Source organism: Triticum aestivum, chromosome 4B (assembly GCF_018294505.1).
Source record: "Triticum aestivum cultivar Chinese Spring chromosome 4B, IWGSC CS RefSeq v2.1, whole genome shotgun sequence".
Lineage (NCBI taxonomy): Eukaryota > Viridiplantae > Streptophyta > Magnoliopsida > Poales > Poaceae > Triticum > Triticum aestivum.
The window spans coordinates 46,867,369-46,887,526 of NC_057804.1; the positions used below are offsets into that span (position 1 = coordinate 46,867,369).

At 47.1% G+C, this 20,158-nt stretch overlaps 1 protein-coding gene and 1 pseudogene across 1 annotated transcript; one reads left to right on the top strand and one right to left on the bottom strand.

Annotated features, from left to right (window-relative positions):
* Positions 1-1,212: 1,212 nt before the first annotated feature.
* Positions 1,213-1,992, bottom strand: LOC123089943 (anthocyanin 5-aromatic acyltransferase-like; annotated as a pseudogene).
* Positions 1,993-16,537: 14,545 nt separating this feature from the next.
* Positions 16,538-18,118, top strand: LOC123094390 (anthocyanidin 3-O-glucoside 6''-O-acyltransferase). The gene has a single exon (XM_044516406.1). It carries the CDS (start codon positions 16,550-16,552, stop codon positions 17,909-17,911), a length of 1,362 nt encoding a protein of 453 aa, XP_044372341.1. The 5' UTR covers positions 16,538-16,549; the 3' UTR covers positions 17,912-18,118.
* The last annotated feature ends 2,040 nt before the right edge of the window (positions 18,119-20,158 follow it).

Sequence of the window (20,158 nt, forward strand, 5' to 3'; positions counted from 1 at the left end):
CTAGGCGGCGGAGGACGCCTACCAGGCGGCCCTTGCGGCCGTCTACCGGGAGAGCGAGGAGGACAAGCTGCGCAGAGCGGAGGCGGCGGAGGCGGAAGAGGAGGCCCGGTACTAGGCGGCAATGGCGCAGGCCCTTGCCCTCTCCGCGGCGGGCGACAGCGTGGTGCCGCCGGTGGCCCCGCCGTCCCCCATCAAGCCGGAGCCGCAGCCGGAGCCCGAGCCCGAGCCCATCGCGCGCTTCTCCTGGAATGGAGTGGTGCGCGAGTGGGTGTCCGCGCCACCGGTTTGGCTAGGGGCGACGCCGACGCAGGAGCAGGCGTACCTCGAGATGTGGTGCCAGCGCCGGCTGGCAGAGGAGCGCCGTCGCGGCGAGTACGAGGAGATGCTCGAGCGCGACCTCGAGGAGGAGCAGCGCGAAGCCGAGGAGGAGGCGCGCCAGGCCGCGACTGCACAGGCGGCCGCACACCCCCCCACCCCCACCCCCGCCCCGGCACTGCCTGCGCCGACACAACCCGACATGACGGCGCTCTGGAACACAGTGTTCGCCTGGGCCGGGCCGGCGCCGATGCTCATCGACCTCACGGACCCCGAGGACGACGACGACGACGCCTAGGGCAGCGCGCCACCTCGTAGTTTAGGCTGTTTTTTTAATGCAAATGTGGACGCGTGGACTCTCCCGGCCTTCGTGGCCGAGTTGTTTCTCTTTTTTTAATATGCATGCGTTCATTTTTTTTGGCGCCGTCAAAATGGGTCTTAGGCTAGCGTTGGGCGCACGCGCCGACCCAAATGCGAAAGCGGGCATCCGTGTCCGCCTGGCCGACCCAAACGGACAAAAAGCGGATGAAATCGCCGTCCGATTAGGTCGGCCCCTTGGAGTTGCTCTTAGTTCTAAATACATCCATTTCCAAAACGAATAATTCCGAACGGGGGGAGTACCTCCAAAATGAATTGAACCAAGATACATCGGTTGCTATGCGTCATGTACTCATGTGGGTTGCATGGCCACCACTTCACGTATCTCAACACAACCAGCGCAATGCTATGTAGCACCTCAAAAGACCTCGACCTCAAGTCAAGTGTACGTATCAATTCATAATAACATCGTACTACGAATTACATGATGAACTTCGTATACATATCTTACGGCCTTAAGGGTAGGCATAATTATATAATATCACTTGATTTACCGAAAAATAAATATGCATCACTCGTTTACTGGTGAAGCCAGTCAATGGCATCTTGGAAGTACTTTTGGAACCTCTGCATGCCAGCGGCTGGCACAGAGATGCCCACCTCGATGCCACCGCCGCTGCTCCGTCCCTCTGCCACCGCCATCCGCCCGTTCTCGCCACGGACACGATCTCCACCTTGGCCGGCTGCCCGAACCCAAAGTCCACCTCGTACACGCGGAACCTCCGCGACCCGGCCACCGTCCACATACCGGCGACGCCAGCCTCCCTGACCCGATGCATCCACAACGCAATCGTCTCAGGTGACCCGATGCCCCGCACCGCTTCGTCGATCGCCGCAGCTACCGCCGTGCACGCGATGAAGAGGCTGCCGGCGCCGGCTGCCGTGAGCTGGTCCATGGGTGCGGCATGCCTGGCGATGCCGACGCAGTTGCCGAGGTACTCGTCCGGGACAGGAGGCTTCATTTGTGAGCGGTGGTCGACGAGGAAGAGCAGGTACGTCGGGTCGGCGCCCCTGCTTCCTACATCGTCTTTGGCTCGCTGGTGGCATGACCACATGAAGCCGAAGGTGGCAACCAGCGAGGAGCATCGCGGCGGCGCCGCGCCTCGCCGCACCGCCTCGCTGGCTACCATGTCTTTGACGCGTTGGATGTCTTCTTCAGATAGCGTGAACGTGGCAAGGAATCGGTGCTCCCACGTCTTGACGCGATCCAACTCGCCGGCGGTCGGCATGGCTTTCACGAAGACCCCCGGTACTCCGGTAAATGTCCGAAACCTCCTGAAACACTTTCGGTGTCCAAACATAGTCATTCAATATATCGATCTTTATGTCTTGACCATTTCGAGACTCCTCGTCATGTCCGTAAGCATATCTGGGACTCCGAACTACCTTCGGTACATTAAAACACAAAAACTCATAATACCAATCGTCACCAAAATTTAAGCGTGAGGACCCTACGGGTTCGAAAACTATGTAGACATGACCGAGACACGTCTCCAGTCAATAACCAATAGCGGAACCTGGATGCTCATATTGGTTTCCACATATTCTACGAAGATCTTTATCGGTCAAACCGCATAACAACATACGTTGTTCCCTTTGTCATTGATATGTTACTTGCCCGAGATTCGATCGTCGGTATCTCAATACCTAGTTCAATCTCGTTACCGGCAAGTCTCTTTACTCGTTACGTAATGCATCATCCCGCAACTAACTCATTAGCTACATTGCTTGCAAGGCTTATAGTGATGTGCATTACCGAGAGGTGCCCAGAGGTACCTCTTGGACAATCGGAGTGACAAATCCTAATACCTTCGGAGACACCTGTAGAGCACCTTTATAATCACCCAGTTACGTTGTGACGTTTGGTAGCACACAAAGTGTTCCTCAGATAAGCGGGATTTACATAATCTCATAGTCATAGGAACATGTATAAGTCATAAAGAAAACAATAGCAATATACTAAACGATCAAGTGCTAAGCTAACAGAATGGGTCAAGTCAATCACATCATTCTCCTAATGATGTGATCCCGTTGATCAAATGACAACTCATGTCTATGGCTAGAAAACTCAACCATCTTTGATCAACGAGCTAGTCAAGTAGAGGCATACTAATGACACTATGTTTGTCTATGTATTCACACGTGTATTATGTTTTCGGTTAATACAATTCTAGCATGAATAATAAACATTTATCATGATATGAGGAAATAAATAATAACTTTATTATTGCCTCTAGGGCATATTTCCTTCAAGAGAACCCAATGCGCCTTGTATCATGCCAGCGTACCGTCAGAGTGAAATTTGTGACTGAAAATCCACTTCCCGGTGACCACATTAACACCTGCAGGACGAGGAACCAAACTCCAAGTATGTTTGTTAGCAAAGCATTAAATTCCTCAAGCACTGTGTCATGCCAATGGTGATCTTTGAGAGCAGTTTTGTAAGAGGAAGGAAGAGGAGAAACGGCAGAGGTGGCCGCGAGGGAAAATAAACGACATGGTTGAGCGAAGCCCCGTTTGGCTTGGGTCATCATTTTATGTGAATTAACAGGTGGAGCAATAGGGACTACAGGACGACGTGGAGGGCTAGGAGTGGCTAGCACGGGGAGCGAGGAAGATATGGTGGGTCGCTGGGCGGGGTGGGCGGAAGATCCGAGGCAAGCAGGCGGGGGCGATCTAAGGGGAGCAGAATCAGGTGGGTTAGGCGAATCTGGCGAGGGTTAACCCGAGGAGGGCGCGTGGCGCCTGGGAGGTGGTGGGACGACCCGTTCGGATCGGTGGGGAGACAGACGGACGCGTGGGAAGAGGCGGGTGGTGGAGCAGATGGCGAGGCGGATTGCTTGGGGCCGTTGTCGTCCGAGGATGGTGGGTGGGCGTGGATCCCAGAGGGGATAGTGTGCAGGTGAGTGGGAGGGGCGGGATCTGGTGCGGGAGCTACGCCTGTGATCGGAGGTGTGTGCGGAAAAACGGTCTCGTCGAATATAACGTGTCGGGAAGCGATAACACGACGGGGGTGTAGATCGAAGCAACGGTAACCTTTGTGCTCTAATGGGTAGCCGAGGAAAACTCAACGCGTGGATCAAGGTGCCAATTTGTGAGGGCTAGTGGCATAGAGATTGGGGAAACACAAACAACCGAACACATGAAGGTGGTCATAACGAGGATGCACGCCTGTGAGGACGAAAAAGGGGGTGTACGGAGTTGTCTTGACGAAGGGGCGACGATTGAGTAAGTGTGTGGCGGTGTGGAGGGCCTCGACCCAAAAGGGAGGTGGTAAGTTGGCGTGTATCAGAAGGGTGCGGATGACGTCGTTGGTGGTGCGAAGCATGCACTCGGCCTTGCCCTTTTGCGGTGAAGTGTGAGGGCAAGAGAGACGATACACGATACCGTTGGTCGAGGAAAAGTCGCAGAGAGAGGCGTTGATAAATTCCCGACCATTGTCACACTACATACATTTTATGAGAGTATGAAAATGGGTGAGGATATAGGTGAAGAAGCATTGTAAGGTAGAAGAGGTGTCGGACTTATGGCGCAAGGGGAAGGGCCAAGAGTACTGGGAGTAATCATCAAGAATTATGAGATGGTATTGATAACCAGAGAAACTCACAACCGGGGAGGTCCACAAACGACAATGAATAAGTTGAAAAGGTGCACTAGTACAATTGTTGGAAGAGGAAAAGGATAACCGAAGCTGTCGGCCTAATTGACATTCTATACAAGGAGAGCGAGTAGTGTTATTACAATCTGGTAAGAAATCCTTAGAGATAGTCCTAAGGGAAGCTTTTCCCAGATGGCCGAGGCGCTGGTGCCACAAGTCGCCTGGAGTGGTGAAGAAAGCAGCGCCATCGACATACTTATTGCCATAGAATGGATAGAGGGGACCAACGCTACTGGACGTCAGAAGAGGAGTCCGGGTTGGAAGTGCCTTCACAGAGAAACATTATTGTCAGTGCCTTCACAGAGAAACAGTAGAAACCTACCCGGAGTGGGGTGCAGGGAGGGCCATGCCGTATGGAGCGAAGTACCCGGTCCAAGGGGACGGCTGAGGCGGGGCAGACCCGTGACTACCCGAGTCAGATCGGCCGCGCCCGCAGTCACCACCACGGTTGCCGCCAGAGCCACGACCGGGAGGGTGCAATCGTTGCGGTCCGCGCGGTCTCCATGGTCACCACGGTCACTGCGATCGTTGGTGGAGTTGGGGCCGCCGAAGATGGTGAGAGTGGCAGAGCCGGCCTCTGCCGCCCGGAGGTTGATGTTGTACTCGGCAAGATCCAGGCGAGAGCGAGCGATGTGGAACGGCGGCAGGGGCACCGTATCGCCGAGGATGGTGCAGATGGTGTCGAAGCGGGCATCCAAGCCATGGAGGAGCTGCATGGTGAGGTCGTGATCCTCGACCACGTGACCGGTGCCCGCGAGGCCGTCCGCGAGGGCCTTGAGACGATGAGCATAGTCGGAGACAGAGAGGTCTCCTTGTTTCAGGTTCCGGAACTGGCGCGTCAGGTGGAGGTACTAGGCGCCTTAGTTCGCCAGGAAGTAGTCCCGGATACGGCGCCACACGGTGAACGCATTGACGGCGCCGCCCATGACGAGCTCGAGGATGGAGTCGGCCAGGGTGAAGTAGAGCTAGAGGGTGAGGTGATGATCGACAGCGAGCCAGGCCGCATCGGGGTTGGGAGGTGGCGGGCGATCCACGTGATCTTGCAAGCGATACTGCATGAGGACGCAGTAGAATAAGGTTCTCCACTTGATGTAGTTGTTCTCGGCTGGATCTAGTTTGAATTTTATGTGGTTGGAGATGTGATCATTGTGGAAGGAGATGAGGAGGGAGTCGGCCGGTGGTACGATGCTACCTCTTGAGCACTACGTTGGATTTCCCCGAAGAGGAAAGGATGATGCAGCAAAGTAGCGTAGGTATTTCCCTCAGTTTTTGAGAACCAAGGTATCAATCCAGTAGGAGGCCACGCACAAGTCCCTCGTACCTGCACAAAACGATAGCTACTCGCAACCAACGCGATGAGGGGTTGTCAATCCCTTCACGGTCACTTACAAGGGTGAGATCTGATAGAGATGATAAATAATATTTTTGGTATTTTTGATATAGAGATGCAAAGTAAAAAGTAAAAGGCAAAGTAAAAACAAAGCAAGTATTAAAGTAATGGAGATTGATATGATGAGAATAGACCCGGGGGCCATAGGTTTCACTAGTGGCTTCTCTCAAGAGCATAAGTATTCTACGGTGGGTGAACAAATTACTGTTGAGCAATTGATAGAATTGAGCATAGTTATGAGTATATCTAGGCATGATCATGTATATAGGCATCACGTCCGAGACAAGTAAACCGAAACAATTCTGCATCTACTGCTATTACTCCACTCATCGACCGCTATCCCGCATGCATCTAGAGTATGAAATTAAAAACAGAGTAACTCCTTAAGCAAGATGACATGATGTAGAGGGATAAATTCATGCAATATGATAAAAAAACCATCTTGTTATCCTCGATGGCAACAATACAATACGTGCCTTGCAACCCTTTCTGTCACTGGGTAAGGACACCGCAAGATCGAACCCAAAGCTAAGCACTTCTCCCATTGCAAGAACTACCAATCTAGTTGGCCAAACCAAATGGATAATTCGAAGAGACTTGCAAAGATAACTCAATCATACATAAAATAATTCAGAGAAGATTCAAATATTATTCATAGATAAGCTGGATCATAAACCCACAATTCATCGGTCTCAACAAACACACCGCAGAAAGAAGATTACATCGAATAGATCTCCACAAGAGAGGGGGAGAACATTGTATTGAGATCCAAAAAGAGAGAAGAAGCCATCTAGCTACTAACTATGGACCCGTAGGTCTGAGGTAAACTACTCACACTTCATCGGAGAGGCTATGGTGTTGATGTAGAAGCCCTCCATGGTGGATGCCCCCTCCGGCGGAGCTCCGGAACAGGCCCGAAGATGGGATCTCGTGGATACAGAAAGTTGCGGCGGTGGAATTAGGTTTTGGCTTTGTATTTGATCTGTCGGGGGTACGTAGGTATATATAGGAGGAAGGAGTACGTCGGTGGAGCAATAGGGGGCCCACGAGGTAGGGAGGTGCGCCCAGGGGGGAGGGTGCGCCCCCCACCCTCGTGACCTCCTCTGTTGTTCCTTGGAGCAGGGTCCAAGTCTCCTGGATCACGTTTGGTGAGAAAATCACGTTCCCGAAGGTTTCATTCCGTTTGGACTCCGTTTGATATTCTGTTTCTTCGAAACACTAAAATAGGCAAAAAACAACAATTCTGGGCTGGGCCTCCGGTTAATAGGTTAGTCCCAAAAATAATATAAAAGTGGAAAAATAAAGCCCAATATAGTCCAAAATAGTAGATAAAGTAGCATGGAGCAATCAAAAATTATAGATACGTTGGAGACGTATCAGGCATCCCCAAGCTTAATTCCTGCTCGTCCTCGAGTAGGTAAATGATAAAAAAAGAATTTTTGATGCGGAGTGATACTTTGGCATAATTTCAATGTAAATCTTCTTAATTGTAGTATGAATATTCAGATCTGAAAGATTCAAGACGAAAGTTCATATTGACATAAAAATAATAATACTTCAAGCATACTAATCAAAGCAATCATGTCTTCTCAAAATAGCATGGCTAAAGAAAGTTATCCCTACAAAATCATATAGTCTGGCTGTTGCTCTATCTTCATCACACAAAGTATTTAATCATGCACAACCCCGATGACAAGCCAAGCAATTGTTTCATACTTTAGTAATCTCAAACTCTTTCAACTTTCACGCAATACATGAGCGTGAGCCATGGACATAGCACTATGTGTGGAATAGAATGGTGGTTGTGGAGAAGACAAAAATGGAGAAGATAGTCTCACATCAACTAGGCGTATCAAACGGGCTATGGAGATGCCCATTAATAGATATCAATGTGAGTGAGTAGGGATTGCCATGCAACGTATGCACTAGAGCTATAAATATATGAAAGCTCAACAAAAGAAATTAAGTGGGTGTGCATCCAACTTGCTTGCTCACGAAGACCCAGGGCACTTTTGAGGAAGCCCATCATTGGAATATACAAGCCAAGTTCTATAATGAAAAATTCCCACTAGTATATGAAAGTGACAACATATGAGACTCTCTATCATGAAGATCACGGTGCTACTTTGAAGCACAAGTGTGGTAAAAGAATAGTAGCATTGTCCCTTCTCTCTTTTTCTGTCATTTTTTCTTTTTTTTCTTTGGGCCTTTTCTCCTTTTTTTATGGCCTCTTTTTTTTTCTTTTTTTTTCTTTTTCGTCCGGAGTCTCATACCGACTTATGGGGGAATCATAGTCTCCATCATCCTTTCCTCACTGGGACAATGCTCTAATAATGATGATCATCACACTTTTATTTTTCTTACAACTCAACAATTACAACTCGATACTTAGAACAAAATATGACTCTATATGAATGCCTCCGGTGGTGTACCGGGATATGCCATGAATCAAGAGCGACATGTATGAAAATGATGAAGGTGGTCTTGCCACAAATATAATGTCAACTACATGTTCATGCAAAAAGCAATATGACAAAAGTATTGTGTGTCATATGAACGGAACGATGGAAAGTTGCATGGCAATATATCTCGGAATGGCTATGGCAATGCCATAATAGGTTGGTATGGTGGCTTGTTTGAGGAAGGTATATGATGGGTGTATGGTACCGGCGAAAAGTGCGCGGTATTAGAGAGGCTTGAAATGGTGGAAGGGTGAAAGGGTGCGTATAATCCATGGACTCAACATTAATCAAAAGAACTCATGCACTTGTTGCAAAAATTTAGAAGTCATCAAAAACCAAAGCACTACGCGCATGCTCCTAGGGGGATAGATTGGTAGGAAAAGACCATCGCTCATCCCCGACCGCCACTCATAAGGAAGACAATCAATAAATAAAATTGTGCTCCAACTTCACAAAGCGGTTCACCGTACGTGCATGCTACGGGAATCACAAACTTCAACACAAGCATTCTTTAAATTCATAATCACCCAACTAGCATCACTTTGATATTATCACCTCCATATCTCAAAACAATTATCAAGCATCAAACTTATCTTAGTATTCAACGTACTCAAAAGATAGTTTCACATATCTTGAATACCAAGTATATTAATATTAAGAAAATTACCATGCTATTAACGACTCTCAAAATAATCCAAGTGAAGCATGAGAGATCAATAGTTTCTTTAAAACAAATCCACCACCGTGCTCTAAAAGATCTTAGTGAAGTACTAGAACAAAAATTATCATGCTCAAAAGATATAAGTGAAGCACTATGAGCAAAACTATCAAGCTCAAAAGATATAAGTGAAGCATATAGAGTACTCTAGCAAATTCCAATTTGTGTATGGCTCTCTCAAAAGGTGTGTACAGCAAGGATGATTGCGGTAAACTAACAAGCAAAGACACAAATAATACAAGACGCTCCAAGCAAAACACATAATATGTGGTGAATAAAAATATAGCTCCAAGTAAATTACCGATGGAAGTAGACGAAAGAGGGGATGCCTTCCGGGGCATCCCCAAGCTTTGACTTTTTGGTGTTTTGGATTATCTTGAGGGTTCCATGGGCATCCCCAAGCTTAGGCTCTTGCCACTCCTTGTTCCATAATACATCAAAAAAATTCACCCAAAACTTGAAAACTTCACAACACAAAACTCAATAGAAATCTCGTGAGCTCCGTTAGTGAAAGAAAACAAAAGACTACTTTAAGTTACTGTAATGAACTCATTATTTATTTATATTGGTGTTAATCCTACTGTATTCCAACTTATCTATGGAATATAAACTATTTTACTAGCCATAGATTCATCAAAATAAGCAAATAACACACGCAAAACAGAATCTTTCAAAAACAGAATAGTCTGTAGTAATCTGTATCTAACGCAAACTTCTGGAGCTCTAAAAATTCTACCAAAATAGGAAGTCCTGGACAATTTATCTATTGAACAGAAGAAAAAAGAATCAACGCAAAAGCACGTTCCTGTGATTTAACAAAATTATATTCGTGCGTGCAAAGTTTCTGTTTTTCAGCAGAATCAAATCAACTATCATCGTAGGTTATCCTATAGGTTCTACCTGGCACAAACACTAATTAAAACATAAAACCACATCTAAACAGAGGCTAGATGGATTATTTATTCAATAACAGCAAGGAAAAATATTTGGTTGTCTTCCAACAAACGCTTTTTTTTAAAGCCTTTTTAGCTAGGCATTGAGATTTCAATGATGCTCACATGAAAGACAAGAATTGAAGCACAAAGAGAGCATCATAAAACATGTGACAAACACACTTAAGTCTAGCATACTTCCTATGCATAGGCATATTATAAGCAAACAAATTTGCAAGGCAAGCAAAAACTAGCATATGCAAGGAAGAAGAAAGAGACGATAGCAATCTCAACATGTTGAGAGGTAATTTAGTAACATGAAAATTTCTACAACCATATTTTCCTCTCTCATAATAATTACATGTAGGATCATAAGCAAATTCAACAAAATAGCTATCACATAACATATCCTCAACATGATCCACATGCATGCAAAGTTGACACTTTTCCAAGATAGTGGGATTAACATTAACTAAAGTCATGACCTCTCCAAACCCACTTTTCTCAAAAACTTCATAAGATTGAACATTATCCAAATATGTGGGATCTAAAGTTGACACTCTTCCAAACCCACTTTCAATATTGCAAACACTATTATCAATCTCATATTCATCATGGGGCTTAAATAAATTTTCAAGAACATAAGAAGAATCACCCCAATCATGATCATTGCAACAAGTAGTAAACATAGCAAAACTAGCATCCCCAAGCTTAGGGTTTTGCATATTATTAGCACAATTGACATCAAGAGAATTTACAGTAAAATCATTGCAATCAAGGTTTTCATCGAAGGAACTACCAAGTATGGGTGCAATAGCAACGATCTCATGTTTAACATAAGGAACTATAGCAAATTCATCTTCATAAATATTGGCATCATGGCCACAAGAATAGCAAGCATCATGTTCATCAAGGGATATTTCAATCAAATCATGGGAATCATCATTATCAATAGATTCATGCATATCATTATTTTCTTCCAAAGCAACAGTCATTCTCTCAATAAATTCTTTGACATAGACATCATGAGCATAGTTTTCATAGCAATATTTAAGTATGTCAAAAAATTTAGATTCGTAGAGAGTAATATCATACTTTTCAATCAAAGAAGCAACTTTATAAGCACCCTTAAAAGCAACAACTTCTTCAATTTGTTCGATATCATAGTAACTATAAACACCCTTTGCATAAGATGATAAAATTTCATTTTCATTAAACTCACATAGGTAGGGAAGGTGTTTTTTAGGGTTCTTAGAGCAACAAGTAAAATCACAAATTTCACAAAGATTCCAAGAATAACACATCAATCTGTTTATTTGATTCCATAAGAGTCTCCCTTTTTCAGACAAACGGTGACGCACAAAATGAGCATGCTCATCTAAAGATTTCCCATCAACTAGGCTAGTTGGGGTTTCAGCATGAGCGCATAAGGATGGAAGATGATCCAAGTAGAACACTTTAAGTGAATCCATAACAATAGATTTTTAGCAAGCAAAGATGCAAGCACATAGAAGGCACAAGCAAACAAAAGGGGCAAGCGAAAGAGAGAGGAGATTGGTATAGAGAGGGTGAATAAAACGGCAAGGGTGAAGTGGAAGAGAGGAAAACAAGAGGCAAATAATGTAATGCGAGAGATAGGGATTGTGATGGGTACTTGGTATGGTTGACTTTTGCGCAAACTCCCCGGCAACGGCGCCAGAAATTTTTCTTGCTACCTCTTGAGCACTGCGTTGGATTTCCCCGAAGAGGAGAGGATGATGCAGCAAAGTAGAGTAAGTATTTCCCTCAGTTTTTGAGAACCAAGGTATCAATCCAGTAGGAGGCCACGCATAAGTCCCTCGTACCTGCACAAAACGATAGCTACTCGCAACCAACGCGATTAGGGGTTGTCAATCCCTTCAAGATCACTTACAAGGGTGAGATCTGATAGAGATGATAAATAATATTTTTGGTATTTTTGATATAGAGATGCAAAGTGAAAAGTAAAAGGCAAAGTAAAAACAAAGCAAGTATTAAAGTAATGGAGATTGATATGATGAGAATAGACACGGGGGCCATAGGTTTCACTAGTGGCTTCTCTCAAGAGTATAAGTATTCTACGGTGGGTGAACAAATTACTGTTGAGCAATTGATAGAATTGAGCATAGTTATGAGTATTTCTAGGCATGATCATGTATATAGGCATCACGTCCGAGACAAGTAAACCGAAACGATTCCGCATCTACTACTATTACTCCACTCATCGACCGCTATCCAGCATGCATCTAGAGTATTAAGTTAAAAACTAAGTAACGTCTTAAGCAAGATGACATGATGTAGAGGGATAACTTCATGCAATATGATAAAAACCCCATCTTGTTATCCTCGATGGCAACAATACAATACGTGCCTGGCAACCCTTTCTGTCACTGGGTAAGGACACCGCAAGATCGAACCCAAAACTAAGCACTTCTCCCATTGCAAGAAGTACCAATCTAGTTGGCCAAACCAAACGGATAATTCAAAGGGACTTGCAAAGATAACTCAATCATACATAAAAGAATTCAGAGAAGATTCAAATATTATTCATAGATAAGCTGGATCATAAACCCACAATTCATCGGTCTCAACAAACACACCGCAAAAAAAAGATTACATCGAATAGATCTCTACAAGAGAGGGGGAGAACATTGTATTGAGATCCAAAAAGAGAGAAGAAGCCATCTAGCTACTAACTATGGACCCGTAGGTCTGAGGTAAACTACTCACACTTTATCGGAGAGGCTATGGTGTTGATGTAGAAGCCCTCCGTGGTGGATGCCCCCTCCGGCGGAGCTCCGGAACAGGCTCCAAGATGGGATCTCGTGGATGCAGAAAATTGCGGCGGTGGAATTAGGTTTTTGGCTCCGTATTTGATCTGTCGGGGGTATGTAGGTATATATAGGAGGAAGGAGTACGTCGGTGGAGCAACAGGGGGCCCATGAGGTAGGGGCGCGCCCAGGGGGGAGGGCGCGCCCCCACCCTCGTGACCACCTCTGTTATTCCTTGGAGCAGGGTCCAAGTCTCCTGAATCACGTCCGGTGAGAAAATCACGTTCCCTAAGGTTTCATTCCATTTGGACTCCGTTTGATATTCTGTTTCTTCGAAACACTGAAATAGGCAAAAAAACAACAATTCTGGGCTGGGCCTCCGGTTAATAGGTTAGTCCCAAAAATAATATAAAAGTGGAAAATAAAGTCCAATATAGTCCAAAATAGTAGATAAAATAGCATGGAGCAATCAAAAATTATAGATACGTTGGAGATGTATCATACGACAGGGGGAGCGAGGGCAGAAGGAAGGACTGGGGTGAGGTTCGAGGAGAGGGCAGCGGTGATGCTCGGGGAAAGGGAAGGAGAGGTCCAGGGGAGGACGAGGGGATGGCCGGAGATGGGGGCTCTCCGAAGATGTTCTCGAAGGCCATGGCGATTGATACCAAGCTAAAGGGAGAGGGTGCTCACTGTGCTGTCATATTGCATTATGGCAAGAGTTACAGAGGTACAAATAGCCGGATCACCCAACGTCTCCCATGATACACGGCACGCAGGCCAACGTGGAGAGTGGTTGTGATCCTCAAAGCTAGGAGGTAGTTACAACAATATACAAAGGTCTACGTACATGCAATGACCGGGTTTAACATATAGCATCCAATGACATATCCGAACATGTCCGTGGACAGCGGATAGGGGGAGGGGGGCATTTAACCTGATGCATCAAATGTTTGGCCCGGGTCTGGCCGCCTCCATTCGGAATGCATATTTTGATAAATGGGAGCAATTTATAGCATATGTAAATAAATGCAAACATTTGCAATCGCAATCATGGATCGATAGTAGCAGTTATGTAACTAAATATCTAAAATAGAGGCTTTGTATGAACGGAAAAACCATAATAGAGAAAACTTCTGCTTTGTTAAGAAAGGAGTTATTTCTTGGACTATGGCATGGATGAAAATAGTGGTGCAGCCAATAAGACAGCTGATGATGATGTGAAGGCCCCCATCTGTTTAACTCCAGGTCGCCGATTTAAACCCCGGATCAGACCAGTTTTCATTCTAATAAATTTGTGTTATTTTACTATCAGGTGGAACCCACCCGGTTGCTGACATTTCAGCCCTCCTAGAATGTCATAATGGTCAAAAGTAATGTAGTTGACTATTTGTGCCACGTCAACCCTGGCCAATGGGTGGGCCCGCAATGTCATAAACTTGCCGAAGCGGTAACTAACTCAAATTGGTAGTTATTTGTGAAATAAAATACCCTAGAAGTGATAGCATTTTGTTACAGCATCTACAACTGGGCCGCTCATACCCGTCTCAAACGCCCGGGCAGACAGTCCGGTCAAAAAAAAATTGATCCAAACGGACCTCTTAAACCGCGGACAAACGTCTGAACTGACCAGCACCCCTCATATCCATCCCAAATATAGGACGGATATGGGGCGGCCCGGACACCTGTCCGTCTGACAGGCCCGGCCCACCACCGACCCCACAAGAAACTCCAATCCGGGCGGCGAGTTCAAACCCTAGCTCACTCTCTCCCTCTCTCATGCTTGCGTCCACTTCTCTTCCTCTCCAGTTTCGATCCCATCCATCACGATGAGTAGTTTCTTATTGGATCTCTAAAAAGACTTACATTTAGAAACAGAAATAGTATTTATGAAACCTTGTGCCCATTTTTCCTACAAAGAGTCAAGAGCACGTTCGAATGGCTAGCTAGCTAAGCTAGTTTGTTTTTGCTCACTTCAGGCAACAAGGGCCTCGTGACCACCGGAAAACTCAAAATGAGTAAAGTCTGAAATGAACCTTGACTTTGTAGAGGTTGGCGTAAATGAACCCTCACCTCTAAATCCCTGAAGTTCATACCCTAACCTCTCAGATCCCGGTCTATTCTAACCCTAAGCATGTTTGGCTCACTGGGAAAAGAAACAATCCCAGCCGGGTTCAGCCGCTACGCTCACTGACGGTATGGGTCCACAAGTCAGTTTAATCTCTCTCCTTCTATCTTCTTCTTCCTCTATCCTCCCGCTCGTCCTGATCCCCTCTCCCTCTCCACTGTCGGTCCCTCATTCCTCTTCTTCTAGGTTGGTCGAGCCGCGCACTGGTTGGCCCCGATAGCCGAGATGACCCTGTCTGGGCCGACGATGGGAGGTGGCGGCTGCTGGAGTCCTTCGGTCTCGTGGCCAGACACAGTGGTGGCGGCGGGCAACTGGGTCTCGGCGGAGCGCGACGCTGGCCAGCAGGCCCCTCGCACGATGCGCGATGCGGATGAGGCTGCGACGGCAAGCGCGGTAGCACGCGGGTGAGCCGTGGGCGGCGATAGCGGTGGAGACTTGGCGTGGCGGCGAGGACTCACACAGCTCGGACGTGGGGCTGGCCATCTAGCAATGGGTCATGGTGTTCGCGTCCAATCGGTGACTGCTGAGAGCGGCGACGCGCATGCAAGCATGAAAACGGCCGGCGGCGCGTAGCTGCGAGTAACTGCATAAAGGGCGTCGGGCATGAAACCAAAGCATGGCTCCGTGGCTTCAAATGGTGGTGCGGCAGTGGCAACGCAGCGTCCAAGGGTGGGACGGTCCCATGGATGCGTACGTGCATGCATGTGCAGAGACGTACGGACGTGAGTGCAGCCTACGGGATGTCGGCTTGGGCGCGGCAAGGCTTGATGGCGTCAGCGACCTCTGCCTCCAGCTCGTCCGCAATGGCGTCGACGGCCGAGCCGACCCTGTCCGGCGCGCTCATCTGGTCGGACGTACGAGTCCGCCTGCAGCACGATGTAGAGCTTGGTGAGAAGAATCCCCCAGGCATTGACGGTCATGTCGCTGACCACGATCTCCATCGGTCCGGGCTTGTCCAGGTGCAGCACACTGTTGAGCAGCTCGTCGGCGCCGCCGTTGCACATGGTTGGGCAGTGAACTTGTGAAGAGATGCATATGACAGGTGGGCCTACCGCCTACGTAGTAAGTCAGCGTAGAAACTAATCCCGGCTGGGATCGTGCCTTTCCTATTTCACCAAACAATTTTTTAGTCATGCAGGGTCGGGATTGACAGGGATTCGTAAATACAGGTTACCAAATTCAGGGTTTCGAAGGTGAGGGTCCATTTACATCGGCCTCTACAACTTTAAGATTTATTTCAGACTTCACTCAACTCGAAATCTACTAGCATTAGAATTTTCTTAAACAAATAGTACTTACTAGCTGTGGAGAAATCATATTGTATTTACCTCCGCTGAGCACCACCATCAAACTGGCACGTTATCGTCGGAGATGGCCTCCGCTAGCCTGGGACTGGGAGTATTAAGGCCCTGTTTGGTTCATAAGTCCTACGACTTTTTTTAGTCCCAATTTATAAGTTTCAAGTTCCTAAAATGTCCCTACCTGTTTGGTTCCTGGAACTTATAAGTCCTTATAAGACTATATTACAACTATAAGTCCCTATAAATCTCTCCTTGAAAGTCTTATTTCATAAGTCCCAAATGCCCATTTTAAGTCTCTATAAGTTCCTCCTGTTTGGTTTAGATAAGACTTATATGGACTTTTTTAAGTCCCTAAATCAATAAGTTCCTGGAAACAAACACCCTCTAAGATGGCGTGAGTACTTCAGCAGCCCATCCAACGCGACGAGGCTATATATAGCTGCTCTGCTTCATCACCAAGTACACATACCTTACAGCGGCAATGGCGCTAGCGCAGCAAGCCTCGCCACCTCCGATTCTCATCGTCCTAGACACCACTCTGGTGGCGCCCCGGACGAGCACCGGCGCCGCCCCGCCGGAGTCCTCCCTCCCGCTCACATTCTTCGACGTCTTCTGGCTCAACCTCCCACCCGTCAAGCGTGTCTTCTTCTACCACCTCGCCGACGACGCCGACGTCCCCGCCATCCTCTCCAACCTCAGGACCTCACTGTCCCAGGCCCTCCACGCCTACTACCCGCTCGCCGGCCGCCTCCGCCTCACGCCCGGGACGGCTGACTGCTATGAGATATACTACCAGCAGGGCGACGGCGTCACCTTCACCGTCGCCGAGTACCGTGATGACGTTGATGTCGACGAGCTGGCCGTCGACCAGCCGAGGGAGATCATCAGGATCGCGCCGCTCGCACCGCCACTCCCCAAGGGCGGCGCGGTGCTCGCGCTGCAGGCCACCGTGATGCGCCGTGGCGTCGCCATCGGCATGGCCGTGCACCACACCGCCTGCGACGGGGCAACCTCGACACGCTTCCTGCACACCTGGGCGGCGGCCAGCACCGGCGTCGTCGGGCCGCCACCCCCTGTCATCGACAGAACCCTCATAAAGGACCCAACGGGTCTCTACGACGTCTTCGTGAAAGCCATGCCGACCGCCGGCGAGTTGGATCGCGTCAAGACGTGGGAGCACCGATTCCTCGCCACCTTCACGCTGTCCAAAGATGACATACAGCGTGTCAAGGACGTGGTAGCCAGCGAGGCGGCGCGACGAGGCGCGCCGGCGACGCGATGCTCCTCGCTGGTGGCCACCTTCGGCTTCATGTGGTCATGCCACCAGCGAGCCAAAGAAGCAGGAAGCACTGGCGGCGACCCGACATACTTGCTCTTCCCCGTCGACCACCGCTCGCGGATGAAGCCCACCGTCCCGGGCGAGTACCTCGGCAACTGCGTCGGCATCGCCACGCATGCCGCACCCATGGACCAGCTCGCGGCAGCCGGCGCCGGCGGCCTCTTCGTCGCGTGCACGGCCGTAGCTGCGGCGATCGAGGAAGCCGTGCGCGGCATCGGGTCACCTGAGACGATTGCATTGTGGATGCACCGGGTCAGGGAGGCTGGCGTCGCCGGTATGTGGACGGTAGCCGGGTCGCCGAGGTTCCGTGTGTACGAGTTAGACTTTGGGTTTGGGCGGCCGGCCAAGGTAGAGATCGTGTCCGTGGCGAGAACCGGCGCGATGGCGGTGGCGGAGGGCCGGAGCAGCCGCGGCGGCATCGAGGTGGGCATCTCCCTGCCGGCGGCTGGCATGCAGAGGTTCCAAAAGTGCTTCCAAGATACCATCGACGGGCTTCATCAGTGAACGAGTGATGCATATCGAATTTGTTTGTGGTAAAGTGAAGTGATATTACGTATGATGTGCAATTATGCATACCCGTAAGGCCGTAACATAAGTACGTACGAAGTTCATCATGTAATACGATGTTATTAGTGTGAATTGATACATACACTTGACTTGAGGTTGAGGTCTCGAGGAGCTATATAGCATTGCGTTGGTTGTGTTCAGATATGGGAAGTGGTGGCCACTGATGTATATTTTGGTTCGATTTCATTTTGGAGATACTATATACTTCCTCCGTTCCAAAATAACTGTCTCAACTTTGTACTATCACTAGTACAAATTTGTACTAAGCTCAAGACACTTATTTTGAGACGGAGGGAGTATATAATATCTACAAATTTCTCTGGGATACGTAACAGCTGCCAAAGTCGTGACCGTTCACACAGTTAGTGAAGGCTCTCCACAACACGGCGATGAAGTTTGAGATGCACCGAAAAGATCAAAGTCACCAGCCAGTGGTGGAACACGTACTATTTCTACTCGTGGACAAGAATGGCCAATAGACGACGACGTACCAGTACCATACGGATCGCTTTCGGAGGCTACGTACACGCGCATGCATAGCTCAAGATAGCCCAAAATTAATAACAGGCTCCATGGAAACCTTTCCGCTTGCACCCTTTCTTCTATGCAAAGCGACGACACAACTTGCCTTCTTCCGTGCACTGAGTCTTCGCATCCGATCTGAATTCAGTGCATGAGTTGGCCTCAGCCATTTGCAGGTTAGCCGCGGGACAGTTCTAGTGCTCTAAGCTTAGCTATCAGACGTGCATTCTAGTACAACCCTCCATGCCGTGTCGGGCTGAGTTTGTGCGCACATCCGCATAGGTGTCGCCATCTTATTTGTTTATTCGTTGTCTTCATCCAAGTTGAATTATTGTACCCTTCTTCGGTAAGAAATATATATAGGTGTTAGCATTTTGACTGGAAATTTAACTCTATTTACACTCTGAACGCCCTTCTGCTAATGTAGATGTTATTTAGTTCTTGCCTCTTTGACTCTTTGTAGAAAAAAATGGGCACACGGTTTCGTACATAAAAGATACTACTCCTATGTGAAAACAGCCATGCACGGTTCTAGATGCTGCTGTAAATAACGGCGATAGAGCTCCCGAGCTCGCCTGCTTACACTATGTGTTCCAATGACACAACGACTCGTTGGTACGGGTATTGAATGGGATCGTGGATAAGAGGAAAAGCTACCTAGCGTCCAGCACTGTTATACGGTGACTTCGCCGTCTGATTTGACGACGCCGGTGCATAACGACTCGCGACCTTGCGGTTAGCTATACCTACACACTTTCACGAAACAGAAAAAGTTAGGAGCGCATTTCGTAAATAATAAAAAAACTAGTGGAGCGGACACTCTATATTGTTATTTTTCTTTTCTTTTTCGGTTTTATTTACTCTCTCCGTTCCTAAATATAAATCTTTTTAGAGATTCTACTACGGACTACATACGGAGCAAAATGAGTGAATCTACACTTTAAAATCTATCTATATACATCCGTATGGAGACCATATTAAAATATCTAAAAGGATTTATATTTAGAAACGAAAGGAGTGCATTTTAATTCAATTTTTTTCTTTTGGTTAATACACGTGCTAAAAATATATAATATTCACATACATCAAAGAACTGCTCGTGGATATACAAAATTTTCATGTGTACTTCAAAAATATTTTTATGCGTGTACTAAAAATATTCACCGTGTTAAAAAAATCAACTCATATTTTTAAACAAATTCATGATGTATTGTAAAACTTGTTTTTCATGCAGTAAAATTTATTCATACTGTAATTCATACATGTTCATCTGGTAATATCAAAACATTCATCATGCCTTAACATGTTTGATAGTTACATCAACATTTTTCAAATGTGTGAAAGTGTTCATCGTGTATTAAAATCCTTCATTGGAGTTTATAAAAATGTAATCGTGTATATGTAAAAAATCATTATGTTTTCCAAAATTGGTCATAATGTAATTCAAAACCTTTTAGCGTATATTTGAAAGTGTTCATCATGTATAAAAATATTCAACATGTAATTACAAAATATCATCGTGTATTAAAGACTGTGCATGACATATCTTTTAAAACATCATTACTAAAAAAATATTCACCCTACACCAACCGGGACTAAAGGCCCCCAGCCCCCCGGCGCGGGTTCGTGCCACATGGTGGGCCTTTGGTCTCGGCTTGTGTT

Excerpts from the sequence above, each read along its gene's own strand:
- LOC123094390 (XM_044516406.1), top strand. The coding sequence starts at position 16,550 with ATGGCGCTAGCGCAGCAAGCCTCGCCACCTCCGATTCTCATCGTCCTA.